Source organism: Thermobia domestica, chromosome 12 (genome assembly GCF_964235325.1).
Source record: "Thermobia domestica chromosome 12, izTheDome1.hap1.1, whole genome shotgun sequence".
NCBI classification, from domain to species: domain Eukaryota; kingdom Metazoa; phylum Arthropoda; class Insecta; order Zygentoma; family Lepismatidae; genus Thermobia; species Thermobia domestica.
In genome coordinates this window covers 187,128,731-187,145,188 of record NC_137465.1, presented here as the reverse complement: position 1 = coordinate 187,145,188, position 16,458 = coordinate 187,128,731, and the positions used below count along the sequence as shown (strand labels likewise).

At 36.2% G+C, this 16,458-nt stretch overlaps 1 protein-coding gene across 1 annotated transcript in view; it reads left to right on the top strand.

Moving 5' to 3' along the window:
* LOC145665834 (uncharacterized) overlaps positions 1-10,675 on the top strand; it is a 75,878-nt gene extending 65,203 nt beyond the window's left edge. Inside the window, exon 2 of the mRNA XM_081732950.1 lies at positions 6,899-10,675. Coding sequence (XP_081589076.1) covers positions 9,807-10,256 — 450 coding nt within the window. The 5' untranslated portion in view covers positions 6,899-9,806 and the 3' untranslated portion in view covers positions 10,257-10,675. The remainder of the gene's footprint in view (positions 1-6,898) is intronic.
* The last annotated feature ends 5,783 nt before the right edge of the window (positions 10,676-16,458 follow it).

Below are 16,458 nucleotides of genomic sequence, written 5' to 3'. Positions count from 1 at the left end.
GTCTTCTGGATGAACATTTACCATGCGATACATCTTAGCGATATCTGCAGTGAATACCACCGAATGAGTTCTAAAGCGCAAAATGATAGAAAACAAATCTTGCTGTATTGTAGGACCAACTAAGAGAATGTTGTTGAGGCTTTTTCCGCTGTCAGATTTTGCTGAAGCATCAAACACTACACGGAGCTTTGTTGTAGAGCTTGTGGGCTTAAAAACTGCATGATGTGGCAAATAGTATGCAACGCTGACGTCTTCCTTTTTACTCTCATCTATCCTTACCATGTGACCAAGATCTTCATATTCTTGCATGAATTCCGTATATTTAGCTTCAAAATCCGGGTGTTGATCGAATCTTTTTTCCAATTGCTTTAATTTAACCAATGCCTGCTGATAAGAATCGCCTAAAACTGTACGGTCTTCAGCAAAGGCAATCGTACAATGAAACGCCCTGTATGATCTCTTGTTGTATTTTGAACGAAATGTCGCTCACATGCAAGCTCTTCGCTTGATCTAGGTGTAACAGTAATTTCTTCTAGTTCCCAGAATTTTTGAAGTTGTTGCTGTAGATTTATATTTGTCTTCACAAAACATGTTGTTAATGGAATATGGGGGTCACGTTCTTGAGGAATGCGTCCTGCCACGATCCATCCCAATTCTGTCTCCTGAAGCACTGGAAAATCACCTGGCCGTGTTTTGTGTCCTGACTTCATAATTATGTAGAATACTTCCGCACCTAAAAGAATATCTATGTCTCCAGGCGTATTAAAAGTAGGATCTGCTAGAACAGTGTCCTTGGGAATGTTTCAATCGTCATAATTAATTCTTTCTTCCGGTAGTTTACTTGTAATGTGAGGGAGAACTGAACAACTTATATTCAATGAAAATGTGTTAACACATGAATGGACACAAATATCTACAGAGTACTTTGTATTAGATATTGCTTGATTTATACCTTGAATTGGAGTATACTGTCTATACCGTTTGATGTTTAATTGTTGCACCAAATTTTCTGTTACGAAATTGGTTTGACTAGCACTGTCTAGAAGCGCGCGACAAGGAACCAAATTTCCCTTATTATCCCTTACTTTTACTATTGCAGTAGATAACAACACTCTTGCGTTAGGCCTAGCCTTTAATGCACAATATGACACTTGCCCTAAATTTTCACTGGAATCTGAGTTGTTACTACGCTCTTGCACCGCAGCACTGCTTACACATGGAAACCGCACTGATTTGTCCTTTGTTACGTCTACATGCAATAATGTATTGTGCTTTTTGGAACACTTTTTACAACCTCTCGATTTACAATTCTTCAAAAAATGATTACTTTTCAAACAATTCATGCATAATTTATTTTTACGAATGCACTCTAATTTTTGGCTGTGTCCCGCATTCACAAAAGACGAACAAGAATATAAGGGATGCTGGCTATTACAAAATTCACATGCATTTGAAAATGTTGATAAATAAGTCTTTGATGACTGAATACTTTTTGCTTGTTTGTTTTGTACGCTACTACCCTGCTTCACACCATCAATACTAGTTCTCATGTTTTCAAGCACCTGACAACGTTTCTCGAGAAACGAAAAGAATTCTGATAAAGCAGGAAAATTAGAATTCGTATTTTGAAGCTCCCATGACTTTCTAGTAGTTGCGTCTAATTTTGATACAAAGTGTTGAGTCAAAATTACGTCTGTGAGGTTTACGTTTGGCTCAAGTGCTTGTAGCGCATTTATATTGCTAGTAGCTGTATTTATAAAAGCGCGAAGTTCACTTACATTTTCTTTATACACTGGCTTGATTTGTAGTATTTCGTGAATGTAAGAAGAAGCAATTAGCTTTTTATTTGAATACCTGTCAACGAGTAATTGCCATGCTACTGAATAATTTGTTTCGGTAATTGGTAAATTTTCAATTTGGTTTAACGCTTCGCCCTTAAGAGAAGTTCGGAGGTACTGAAACTTCTGTACTGTGGAAATGTCTTTATTCTCGTGAATAAGAGATGTAAAGGTGTCCTTATATGATAACCAATGTTTACAGTTTCCGTCAAATGCAGGCAACTGTATGACCGGTAATTTAACTTGTGCGCTACTGCTAGTGCTATTATTAACAGCTGATTCTTTATTTCCATGTTTTAAAACAAGTGCTTGCATTTGAGCCTCTAAAGAAAAATACACATTTTCAATTTCTGCACGAACGTTTAATGCTTCCGCTTCGGGTTCGATTTGATCAATTTCAATAGTATCTTGCACCTCCTGCAACTTTGACCAGACGTTATTTAGATGTTTTAAGCGTGCACGTATTTCTTCTATATTGCCTTCATTTGGATCAAAGCCCTGAACAAAAGTGTTTATTCTTGTTAACTGGCCTCTGTATGCAGATCTTTGCCTTAAAAGACGTTGGTGTGATTCACTCATGATTAAATGCTACGCAGAAATATGAAGAATAATAAACTACTGACCTGTTGATGTTTTTTTTTACCTATGAAATATACTCCAGAAGCGTGGTCCTGGTACAACAGCTGTCCGCCTACACAAAACGTGATTATTGTCCAACGTACGTGATAACACCACATATAGGTCGACACAAACACATTTCTCTTCACAACAGCACAGAACAATTCTCAGAAATCTTTGCACTCATCCGGCCCGGAGGACCAATGTGCAATATGAATGTATATATTTGTAACTTCACTAAAGTACAATAACAATGTTAAAAACAATATTCATACTAGTGGACTGTAAGGCTTGATTCGTACACCACATGAATGCAACCAAATATAAATTCACTGTATTTAATGATTACACCTTCAGTTTGCACACAAAAATAATACACGAGAATAAACATATTCACAAGGTCTTTAGTTGTAAATGTTTGTAATGCGATGGCTTACTGTTTGTGCTATATTGTACGATGTTCTACCATGATATATTGTCCATCAAACTGTATGCTCTTGCTGCCTCCACATTCACACACACCAAAACAATAGAAAAGCGTTAAGCAACTTGAACACTGTTGCCAGCTAAAGGCACACACACTGTTAAACACACAAATAATCCCAAACACCAAAATTTTGGACCCCCCTAAATTCTGCCGCCCTGTACTCGAGCACAGAATAGCACTTACCTAAATACGGGCCTGCATATGTGTACAAGTACTTTAAGAATCAATATACTGAAAACAAGATGTCTGATTGATGCATAATCGAACACTACAATAAGGTTCATTTGCTTACATGTATCTACTCTGTAGAACAAAACCTTCTAACACACACAACTACGTGTCAGAAATAAATTTGTAGTTTTATTACCTGTGCCTGCCCTCTTTGCTGAATACGTCAAAGTTGATACGTTATGCACGAAAAAAAAATATTCACACTTCAGTAATGCTTTGTACAGTCAGCGACAAAAGTTCTTTCTGTTTGGTAAAATTTTATTTTTTAGGAATAACGGTGCAACGTACGCCGTTTCATGGAGCTTCAAAGATGGAACATACAGAAAATTACTTCTTTTTAATTTAAAGAATTTACTTCTTTAAATTCTTTTTAATTAAAGAAAACCGTTCTCAAATTGTCTTTCTATTCGGAAGTTATTTCTTCAAAGAGAAAGAACTTCTGTCGCTGACTGTACGAGTTTATTTCATTATTTGCAATGTCCATATTTATTAAAAGTTTATCCTTAATAGTTAGCTAACCTACAAAACAGCTAATCAATGTGGTTTGCAGCACCACACAGGTAAAAAGAAAAGTTTCCCCTCAAGACGAAATGAGACAAATTTCATGATGAAGAATACAGTTTTCTGTTAGAAACAGATAACACTTTTCGAGAAGAAGCACTACTTTCACGACACCTTTTCGAGAGATAGTCTCAGTTTTTTTTCATAGGTAAACCTGGTCAGAGTGGATTGAATTGGATGGTGGATTATAATCAGGAGGTGAAAGTGAGGGGGAACGCGGGATGACGTCGTTCCTCCACTTCCAAAAATATCTATGGTGTCCCCCACTTTCGAACAAAATTAACCACACAATGGGCAAAGATAGGCACGGGGGACAGCGTGACGCAATCCGTTCCCGTACCTTTTCACATCCACTTTTACCCCTAATTGTAATGTCGCGAGGAGTGAGTTGTCATGATTAAGTTCCCATTCATCCATGCTAGTTTGGCAATAAAGAACTTTTACAATAGAGAAAGTAGGTGCATGCGTCCTGAACACACACACACACACAGTATTATTCTTGTAAGTGCGTTTTCCTGATAGAAGCTCAATCAGGATCAACAATAATGGTATATTGCTAAGATTAGCAGCGGCGTAGGGTAAGGGAACGCCGGTATGCCCGGCATCCCCTGTTAATAAGAAAAAGTACGTATTTCATTATATATAAATTGTTTGCTTGTAATTATCACAATTATTTCCACTGCAATCTTCTGGCGCGCTCTCTCGACTTACTTTGACAAGAGGAACCTACGCATGCGCGTCGCTCAGATGCACATTTTCTGTCTTTCCTCCTGTCGTATGCTATTTTCCTCGGGCTTCCAGGCCTACTGAAAGCATCGGGGTTTTCGTCTGCTTTCTGTTGAATGCGCATGCACAATACTTCCCTTCTCACTCCTCCTCATCCCTTGCAACCCAACATTTGCTTTAGATATACGCTGGCATATTCAAGTATTTCCAACTGTATATATTTTGAACTAAGCTATAGTTTCTGAACAGAACGTACGAGCCCTAATATAAAGGATATAGAACAAAACGGAAATGGTTAGTTCAACGCATTTTTTAAGCATGCCGGTTATGTAAATAATAGTATTAAAATAGTTATGCCTTAATCGTAACTAAATGCATCGTAATTGTAATCTTCATCGTAAAGGAGCTCACAGACACAGGCATAAATTTAAAGCATTCTGTAGAATTACGGTCACCGATCTGGTAGGACAAGAGAGCCACCACTCCCCGTCACTCGCAAAGATTGTGCCAGGGCCCTTCAGTCATTGGCACAAATCTCGGGGACATAAGGGGAACATGTTCCCTACAATCTTGTCCACCCCCCAATAATCCGATTTGAGATTGTGATGATGATGATTTCTATCCGACTGCCACAAAGGAAACTGATGTCCTTTGACTTGTTTCATTTTTAAAAAAGAATCGTATTCTTTAATATTTCATTGTCATTAATTATTAGTAGTCTATTTTCAACTATTTGTTTAATTCCTGTAACAATTCCTATAATGCTATTATGGTAATCATAATTTTGCTCAGATAAGAGTATTGTTGCGCCAAATATAGGCCTGATTGATTTTCTTTCATAGTTTTGGGGAAGTCATTATTTGTATTGTTATAAAACAAATGTCCTAAAATCTTAATGTGGATCATTGTGGATGCGTAAGTAGAAACATGACAATTATTATTATGCATATATTCAAATTTCAGAATGTGCTCACGGCACTGAGTTGTAATAATGATATGTACCACTATTTCATCTACATCATTTGGTATATAATATACGAGTACAACAGGTTTACCTCAGAAATCTGATTCATCTACTGTAATATGAGTCTCTTCTCCCCTCCCCCCACAATAAGCCTTAAAATGTGCCCTCCTGCCGATGTTATAGACAACTCTGCTCCCCTAATCCTCCACAGCATTTTTTTCAACTTCATAAATATTTTGAACATCGTTAAAAAAGGAAAGGATTATGGGAACAGTCTTACCCATCCCACGAACGTTGAAGACAGATTTGCGCCCTTGACTTCAGTATCTGGATACAGAAACAGGCCCCCAGAGTTGGTTTAAGTGCTTTGTATTTACATCTTCAAATGATATATACACTCAGGCCCATATTCACGAACGGGCGTCTGAGTTCCGGACCCAAGATGACAAATTTCTAGGGGCGATTTTTTTTTTTTTTTTTTGGAAAGAACGAGATTGATGTGTGGTATGTGGAGAAAAAAGCCGCCAACGAGAAAGAAATGAAGGGAACGATACTGGAAACAATGTTCATACAAAAGTGGGGCCTAGTTTTCTCGTCACAACGGTAGTGGCAAGAAGAAGCTGAGACATTGGTTATTAAATTCTAACGTAATCCAAGCATTCGCTTCTCTATGCCCCACTAGACCTCCAATTAGGGGGGCTTCCTCCTAAATTTTGTATAACCCTATATTTCCATTCGGAATAGCTATGTATTGCTGTTTGCAGTAGTACTATATCGCAGAAATGACTAACTTTGGCATCCCCCTTTCGGAATATCACGCTACGCTACTGAAGATTAGAGAATCAGTGGGCCAGGAACCCCGAAAACCTGGCCAAAACCCCAAAAATGAAAGTTCATGGAAGGGCCTATCACCTAACGCATATGATCAAGGAAGGTTCCAGTTGCATACAGATATCAATTTTACTGACATATGTTCACTGGCTTGCTCAGGAGAGAAAGCCAAAACTAAACTTTGCAAGTGTTCTGTATTCATGTGTACTTTCTATGTTGGGGAAGGTCAAGTTTGCGATATTTTTACGAATAATAGCGTCATATCCTCGAGTGGGCACCTATTGTTTATATCATCTGTATATATTATAATTCAATGATAAACATCTATTTTTGATGTTACATGTAATTTATCTTTTCTATGGATGCTTATGGAGAAATAGATTGTAAATCAGAAACAAAAGCACATTTTAACAGTTTCGTAGGTTAAATCCGGGAAAAGCGGATACAACACTTTTTTTTTTTTTTTTTTTTTTTTTTTTTTTTTGCTAGTCTGGTACTTGGATTATTTATGTTTCTGGAACAGTTAACCAATTTTGCCCGTTTTTGCCCGTTTAGATTGTAAGTGCATATTTACTGTGAAAGATGTGTGAAATTTTCTAACCAAAATACAGCATATTAATAGCAATTTTGTTCTCTTTTCAGATAAATGCCACATAAAATAATTAAAAGAAAGCTATTTGATTTTCTGAAGAATGCAGAAGGGAACAGAGAAGCCAAAAAATCAGCAGCTCCTACGATTTGTGGAAGATGAAATATCAGGTGGAGATATGTTATGTGGTGCTGACCAAAACACAGTAGTCACCTTTTGCTATCAGATGTGCCGGAAGCTCTGCAAATGCAGTCTCGAATAGGGTAAAGTAGAGGAAAAGTATGCGGACTGGATGGATGGATACTGATATTAATCTGAGTGATAGTGAACCCCAACCATCGACCTAGGCAAAAGTCGGACGCCCACTGGCAGACTTTGCAAAAAGCAGTGAAAGATGAAAGAGGAGTAACACTGAGGTAATTCGGTCAACCGAAAGTGGAACCACTCTTGCTTACGCAGCCGCGATGAAGTACAGAGTGCAAAGGGAGCTTGAAAAGTCAAAAATACTCGAAGAAATCGAGGCAAGTCCTACTAGAGTGACCAAGATTAGGAAGTCCTTGTCACAATCTGAAAAACACTCTGCAACGTTGTACGATTCAGATAAGGCTCTAACATTATTTCTGGAAACCAATCTAACTAACATCAGTACCAAATTCGTAGGAGTGAAGCGAAAAAACTGGGCCATGATTAGTGATGTGAGGCGGAAAATTTTTCGGAAAATTTTCCGCTATATTTTTCCGGAAAATTTTCCGTTTTTAAAAAATATTAGTAATCAAGTAACAATTCCTCAGCAATCATGAAATTGATTGAATTCATGTATAGAAATGTAAAAAACTGAAAGATCGTTTAAAGAATCTGAAAATTTTCATGGCTCAGACAATTTTCAGTACTATGTAGGAACAAGTTAAACAATTGTTCATGAATCGAAATATTTCCTGCCTTATATGGAAAAATTGAAAAATTTTTTATGAGTCTGAAAGTTTTCATCATTTCGAAGCAAGAAGTAAAACAACTGTTTTCTGAATCGGAAAGTTTTATTGCTCTGTAGAAACAAGTGAGAGGAATTTTCATAGATCGGAAAATTTTCATCACGATGTAAAAACAAGTGGAAAACACTTTTCATAGGCCTGACAAATTTGGATATTATGGATAGTGATGTTAGGTGGAAAATTTTCCACTATATTTAACTGCACATAGAGCTACAAAATTGAATTTCGGTAGAGGAAAGTTAGTCAGTAACAAATTATAATTTTCCAATTAGCTTTCGGGAACCGGAAAATTTTGTATTTCAAGTTGGGAAATAAACTTTTACCACAGTTTTTCTCTCTCCCTATAGAAGAACATTTTTCACCTCACATCAACAATGTAGGAATAAGTGGACTATTCTTTTACGAATCGGAAAATTTTCCGTTTCAAAATTTTCCGGAAAATTTTAATCACTGTACAGGACAGACAATTTTTCGATTCATGAAAAATTGTTTCACTTGTTCTTACATAGTACTGAAAATTGAGAGAGCCATGAAAAGTTTCAGATTTTTTTAAACGATCTTTCACTTTCTAACATTTCTATATATGAATTCAATCAATTTTATGAATACTGACGAATTGTTACTTGATCATTGCTATTTGTTAACGGAAAAATTTCCGGAAAAATATAGAAGAAAATTCTCCAACTCACATCACGGCTAAACAACGATGTAGGAATAAGTGGAGTATATTTTAACGAATCGGAAAATTTTCCGTTTCAAAATTTCCCGGAAAATTTTCATCACTGTAGAGGACACAATTTTTCGATTCATGAAAAATTGTTCCACTTGTTCCTACATAATACTGAAAATTGTCTAAGCCATGAAAGTTTTCAAATTCTTTAAACGATCTTTCACTTTTTAACATTTCTATATATGAATTCAATCAATTTTATGAATACTGACGAATTGTTACATAATCACTGATATTTGTTAAGAACGGAAAATTTTCCGGAAAAATATAGAAGAAAATTTTCCACACATCTTAACTAGACAACGATATAGGAATAAGTGGAGAATGTTTTTATGAATCGGAAAATTTTCCGGAAAATTTTCATTGTACAGGACAGACAATTTTTAGATTCATGAAAAATTGTTCCACTAGTTCTTACATCGCACTGAAAATTGTTTGAGCCATGAAAATTTTCAGATTCTTTAAACGATCTTTCACTTTTTAACGTTTCTATATATGAATTCAATCAATTTTATGAATACTGACGAATTGTTACTTAATCACTGATATTTGTTAAGAACGGAAAATTTTCCGGAAAAATATAGAAGAAAAATTTCCACCTCACAGCTTAACTAGACACGATGTAGGAATAAGTGGAGTGTTTTTATGAATCGGAAAATTTTCCGGAAAATTTTCATTGTACAGGACAAACAATTTTTCGATTCATGGAAAATTGTTCCACTAGTTCTTACATCGTACTGAAAATTGTCTGAGCCATGAAAATTTTCAGATTCTTTCAACGACCTTTCACTTTTTAACGTTTCTATATATGAATTCAATCAATTTTATGAATACTGACGAATTGTTACTTGATCACTGATATTTGTTAAGAACGGAAAATTTTCCGGAAAAATATAGAAGAAAATTTTCCACCTCACATCTCGACTAAACAACGATGTAGGAATAAGTGGATTATGTTTTTATGAATCGGAAAATTTTCCGGGAAAATTTTCCGTTTCAAAATTTTCCGGAAAATTTTCATCACTGGCCATGATATTTAACCTGCACATAATCATGTACGGGACGCAAAGAAGAAGTGCTACCCAGAGGGCATGCAAGTGAGTAAGTCGCTGTCGGAAGTGCCACTTCTGTATCTACTAGATCACACTGTGAAAAGGCTTTTGCAGCTTCAAGAGCCAGTCTTGGAGAGCATACCACGGAAGTACCGTATGTGTCTAACGTTGATCAGCAAGTGAGGCTGTGATGGATCTAGTGGTCAGGCCCAATAGAAGCAGTCAGCCGGTGAAGCTGGGTTTCAGGATTCAGAGATTTTCTTCATTTTCATGTGTGCCATTGCAGCTGTTCTCCGAGAAGAAAAGTGAAAGAGTTGTAGTATGGCAGAATTCCCACCCATCATCACCAAGATTCTGCCGTCCAGTTCGGCCCCAATTCAAGAAAGAAACCGAGGACCTGGCACGAGAAGAGGTGCAGCGCGTACAAGAACAAGCCTTAACACCGAGTAAGGTGTTCGTTGAAGATATGGCGTTTCAAGTCAAACACAATCTGCATTTGACGATGGTAGACGGCAAAGTCTCAAACGCTATCATGCATACAAAGTCTGCACAAAAGTTTAATGTATGCGGCACAAAACCTAAAGATATGAACAGTTACAAGAAGACCTCCATCAGCATAGCTAAAATCAGCACGTTTTAAAAAAGAATTAATACGGAAAATAGGTGCGGTACAAAAGCACAATTTACAAAGGCAAATTGCACAGAAAAGACAGACTATTTTGTGATATAGATCATATAAAAAGTAGCAGCGATAGTTTGTGATATTTCAAGACATAAATAATGTATTACATATATGATTTCATTTTTTCTTGTGTTTTCACAACCGATTTTTCTGTAATATATCCAAATTACATATACTATATACATATTATTGCAATTTGTGACGGCCATATTGTATCCGACATTTTGAATTTTACCCTTTTGGTATCAAATTCGTACTGAGCGACCTTCTAAACCTATGTATTACAACTTGCATAAAAATTAAAACACGACTTCCAGTTTTGGCCAGGTTTTCGGGGTTCCTGGCCCACTGTGAATGGTGAGATTCTGGCGATAGAGAAAAATGTAAAGGAAATTTTACAATGTTGTTAATGATTAACGATAAGAAAAAGTGACCAAAAATACAATATATATTAATCAATAAATCTCACTGAGTTCAATAAGATGATTTGAGAGAATGTAAATCCTCATGCGTAGATTTCGAGAAAATTGAGATCTTTTATTTATTTATTTATTGTTATGTTTTAAAATTTGGTTCTCAAACCTGCTCTGTGATAACTACGCTACCGTATTAGATTAAACTTATACTGAAATATACTTTCGTCAAAGGACTCGTGCAAAAATGAGACATTCGACGGTGAAGGGACGAAATGGCGTAACTCAAGTACGCCATTTTTGAGTTATGACCACCATCCATCCTTATTTAACCTGCTCTATCAGAAATTAAAAAAAAATTCTTATATTTACAGAGATACAACATTTCTGAAAAGGACATATCTTAAAAATGAGTAGCATGGTGTAACGTTGAACGGAACATTTTAAATCGCTTTCCTGTAAAACTATATATATATATATATATATATATATATATATATATATATATATATATATATATATATATATATATATATAAAATCAAGATACGCCACTAGCTCCTTGAACGACGATATATACAATATGTATGGATATGACATCGAACATGTCATATGACTAAATGACGTGTTGGCAGGGGTCCAAATTGTCGGAGACAGGGACCAAAACTACAAACCACTACGCCTATGTAGTATTGAACGGGTGTTATTCTCTACCGAAAAGACAATAAGTAATTCTAAAATACTTCCGTTTATATTTTCAGAAATAAATCATAGAACTATAGATCGTTTCTATAAGCAAAAGAGTACAGATAAAGTGTAAGATTAGATTTTCATGCCACATCTATCATTTCGTTGTTTAACAAGTATAGTTTTATTGAAAAAGTGTACAAATGCAAGTTGAGATACGAAGTTTTTTCTGGGGGAGGGTCCGGACCCGATGGACAATCGCCCCGTGGTCACCCCTGCTTCAGGGTAAAATTTCATAGTTTACACAAAAATTGAGAAAAACTAATTTTTAAGGTGCTAAAAAGTTTCTGTTGAATTGACAATTTCATTCTGTCGTAATATATTATTTATTTCTTTTGCGTACATGCAAGGGCGCCGATCGTGTAGGCCCCCCTATTTTATTTCTGAATATACAGTATTTGGCATAATCTGAGTGCAATTTGTCTTCATATATATATATATACCTTCTGCATCTGAATGCCCCCCCCCCAAATTTACAGAGAAATCGGTGCCCTTGCGTACATGTATATATACTTTTATGTACACTCTGCAGTACATCCGCAACATTTTTATAGAGGTAGTTGGTGAGTACTTCAAATTATATATGCGTAGCCAAACTTCATGTGTAAAAATTGTTGTGTGAGTACCTTAGAATTCTGAAACATGTATTTTTGGGTAGCGCACGTACCGAATTAGTTCCTAAGTGAAGTCTTGACCCGACTACGGTAGGTCCCAGTTTTGAAGCTATGGATATTTATATTTGAGTTTTTCGTGTTTTCGACAGCCTATAACTCCGAAAGGAAGTATTTGTGCACCCAGGTTGGTCTATACCTTTTGTCTTATCTTGGTATCAGGAATCACCTGCCAAACGTTGTCGGTGTTGTTTTGAAACACTCTGTATATAAAGTATTAACGAGTAGAGTACCGGTATGTTTCCGTTCTTTTAACAGTGACACTCACATGGTCTTATAAATGACACACACACACTAGTTGTAATACAAGAACCAAAGACAAAACCAGCAATTATTTTAACCCAACTTAAAAAGCATATTACAACAAACCGTTTTTAACTAGCTTCTCAAGCGTATGTTAAAAATAAAAGAAAAAGAAAAAATCACGTCTTCACAACGCAAAAACAAACACGTCATTTTCAAATTAAGTGCCAGCTTTAGAATTAAGTATCCAAGAATACAAAAATTTACACCACAACTGACAGCCGCAATAAACAAAAATGCCTGTGTTTACTAAACATTGCTAAGTACAGCTGTCAAGACGTGGGATACATCAAAACCACGAAGACACGTTTCGTTAAGTGCTGAAGACTAAGTATAGAAGCTCGTTAGTATTAAATAGCGACGAAATTAATACGTTTCAGCTGCTGACTTGTGGTATTTGTAATATATGTTTGACAAATAATTTTTGTTTCGTTTCGTTTCGTAAGGTTTCTTTCGTCGTGCCATCTACTGCGTTGAGCTGTTAGCAAAGAGGAAAAAAGAAGAACTAATAATAATAGTTTGCTTTTTGTCTGTCTTGAACATCGTCTTAATGTTACTCTCTGGATAATTTGTTCGTTGTAAACAGTTCGTGAGATACGCACAGATTGCAGCCATTATCATGAATAAGGTCAAACTTTTTATTTTATTTTATTTTTTTAAATATCTTTTTTAACACTCATATACAAATAGTATGCAAATGAGTTTTTGTTCCAATAAATTGAAATATGGGCATATTTTCAAAAAAAGAAAACTAAAGTGAGCAAACACAGTGCAAAGTAACAATTTTATCATTATTATTACTTGATTCTTAAAATAGAAACATTAAACAGTATTGCCAGCTGTTCATGTTGTAACTAGACCCAATCAGGGATAAAAGTGAATCTGAAAAGGTAGGGGGACGGTAGCTAGTGGCATGACGTCAAGCCGTCCCCCCTGTCTATCTTTGCCCATTATATTTTTTTTAGAAAGTGGGTGACGCCGTACATATTTTTGCAGGTGGGGGGACGGCATTCCCCCGCGTTTCCCGCACTTTTACCCTTGGACCCAATACCACGAACGAAGTCATGATTCTTGCTGGATACATGGCAATATTCCTAAATTATACAAATCCTAAACCCTATTGAACCTCACATGCACAAATCCTAAAGTGCGGCAGTGATGCCATCCAGAAACAATATGAAATATCATGTCGAGAGGCAAAAAATCCCATTTTACGTGTGAATTTCCCACGTTATACTAATTAAAAGTACCGGTATGTTGTAATATTAAAAATTAAATTTCTTTGTGTTAGTCACTTTTTGCAATACTGCTTAAATGACTTTGTGTTAGTCACTTTTTGCAATTCTAAATGAATAAGTCATAAATTTTGATCTTCTCGAAAAATCCAATATATGCTGCTAATTATCCCTTTCCGAGAAAATAAAGTCAAAAACTCCCACGATATGGTATTTTTCCCACAGGTTGGCATCACTGAAGTGCAGAAGTCCTTTTAAAAATCATTTAGGTGTACTACTCTTAAAAGGTACAAATTCTAAATTGCATAAGAGTGTTACAGAAAATCTCCTTACAACGCTACCATCGCGTCCATGCCAACAATACGTAGGTTGAAAAGGTTTCTTTAAAAAAAAGAGAAAAAAAAACTCTACTCTTGAACCATGCTACCGATCTCGATCAAATTTTCAGCATAGATGAGATTCGGGCGTGGGATTTTATTTATCTATTCACATTGACGATAGAAATTAGGGGAGGGGGAGGAGGAGTTTAAAAAATAAGATTAATAACTCTTGAACCAAACAATTAATCTGGATGAAATTTTTAAGAGAGATGAGGTTCGGGTCTACAACTTAGGGGAGAGAGGTGGGAGGGATATATATATAAAATGAGTAAAACTTAACTCTTAAACCACTGTACCGATCTCGATGAAATTTTCAACCTATACTCTATATGAAGTTCGAATCTGATATTGTTTTCGTCATATCACTTTGACGTGTGACTTAAGGGAGAGAAGAGACATTTGCAAATGATCGAAAATGACCGATATTAGTGTCGAATCTATAGTTTTTGGGGTCTCTGAAATGAACAGTGACACTTCTATTTTTGGAGTGGCTGAGATGAACAATGATACTTCCAATGTCGTGCCCCGCAACATGAGGAGGGCAGAGGGATACATAAAAATAACCGAAAATGACTAATCAAAGAGCCCTTTAGTAATAGCAAAAAGTGATTGACTAACTGAAAATATTTTTTCTCAATTTAACCCAGCGAAATCGGGGTGCGTCTTAGATTCAAAGACATCTTAAATTCGAGTAATTATCGAGAAATTCTTAATTATAAATATTATTAACGTGTTATTAAAATTGCTTTGCTAGCCATAAATATTTTTAATTTTGTATCATATTCAATCATTCAGACAACAACGTCCGGATTTGCTAGTTCTCTATAATATCAGTTAAGTACAAGACAAAAACACCCTTTTTTTTTCGATAAAGAGATGCATGCTTCTGATGACACAATTCATTGACAAATAAATCAGACTTATTATAATTTCCTGTTGATGAGGCTTTGACTACGGAGAGACACTGACAGAATTTATATTTTAAAATATCTTGTACAAAATAACTTGCACCTAGGAAAACTATCTTAATTCATTCTTACATCAAAGTAAATTATTTTATATAACCAATGTATAACTACAGAATAGATAATAATTATTATAATTAGTATAATATTTGTGGTATTACTAATATAGCTCTATTGCTGTTGGAATTGAGAGGCATGGTGGTTCAGTGGTAGAGTGTTTTTCTCTGGTGTGCTTGGTCCCTGGTTCGATGCCCTGCCAAGTAACTTTGTGGTGGACAACATCGTGTCCGTAGGTTTTATCCTATTTCCTCCCACTTTCTCATTCCACCTAATTCTTCCATCATCATTCACCTGCCTTAATCATCGTCTCCCTTAGCCTCACGGGCATAATTGTAGAACGTTAAATTTTGCTGTTGGAATTAACTGCGTTTATATGTGCAAATCTGAAGAATATCTAAATTTAAGACTTGTGCTCACATTTTAAAGACTTACGCAGTTTCTGACTTACGAATGTTACCTCATGCCGAGCGGTTGGAAGAAAAAATGACACATGGCTGTCAGTACCCGTGAGCATCAGTTGTTTAGTAACAAATAGTTATAGTTTTATTGAATAATCTGTGCTACAGAAGCGTTAATAGCCGGGGAAAATGGCATGATCTTCTAATCGAGCCCTCTTGAAGGCGTAATAGTGTGGTGGGAGCGGCCTACACTGTAAAACTTAATCTTGTATGTTTGTCCGCCAGCTGCAACGGATTTCCTCCGTAATCTCGGTGTTGTATAAAGACGCAAAACTCAAAATCAAGTCGGAAAGCGTTAAATCTATAATTTTGTATACTTATATTTTTCTATTCTCCTCCAAACGAAACCTATGAACCTCACCGACAAAGTTAATTCAAAGAGTGCGGCCAACAAAGCATTAGCCTTTAGCCCCAATTTCATCTCCCCATGAGTTTGCTCGAATTTGAGTGCAAGCGATAGCGTCGATGCATAGAACACGACTCTAAAGGAACCAGAGTGGTCAGATGCACCGTTCCTGCGTTATCGCGTTCCAAAGTGTGGGATGCCACGCCAGTATCGAAGCACACCTGCGAAATCGCCTCTCAACGCCTCGAGAGTATTTGTATAAAGTGTGAAGCTATCACGTTATAGTGGTCACAGCTATAACTCCGTATAGTATTAAAGTTGTTGATCAAGCTTGTTGTTGCGAGTCTGGAACACGTACAGTTGTAGGATATTGTTCACGCATGGCCACCAATATTTGGTACAGCTCACAGATGACGAGAAGAACCCTAGCAGAAGTAGTGTGACGTAGGAATGGGCTCGCCCAGTTTTCGCACAGGTGTTTCAAATGACACACATAATTTTTCACGGAGTAGCAGACATCTAAGTATAGACCACACCTCAAAAACCGAAAATGGACTTGACCGTATCGTTGACCTTTCCTCGC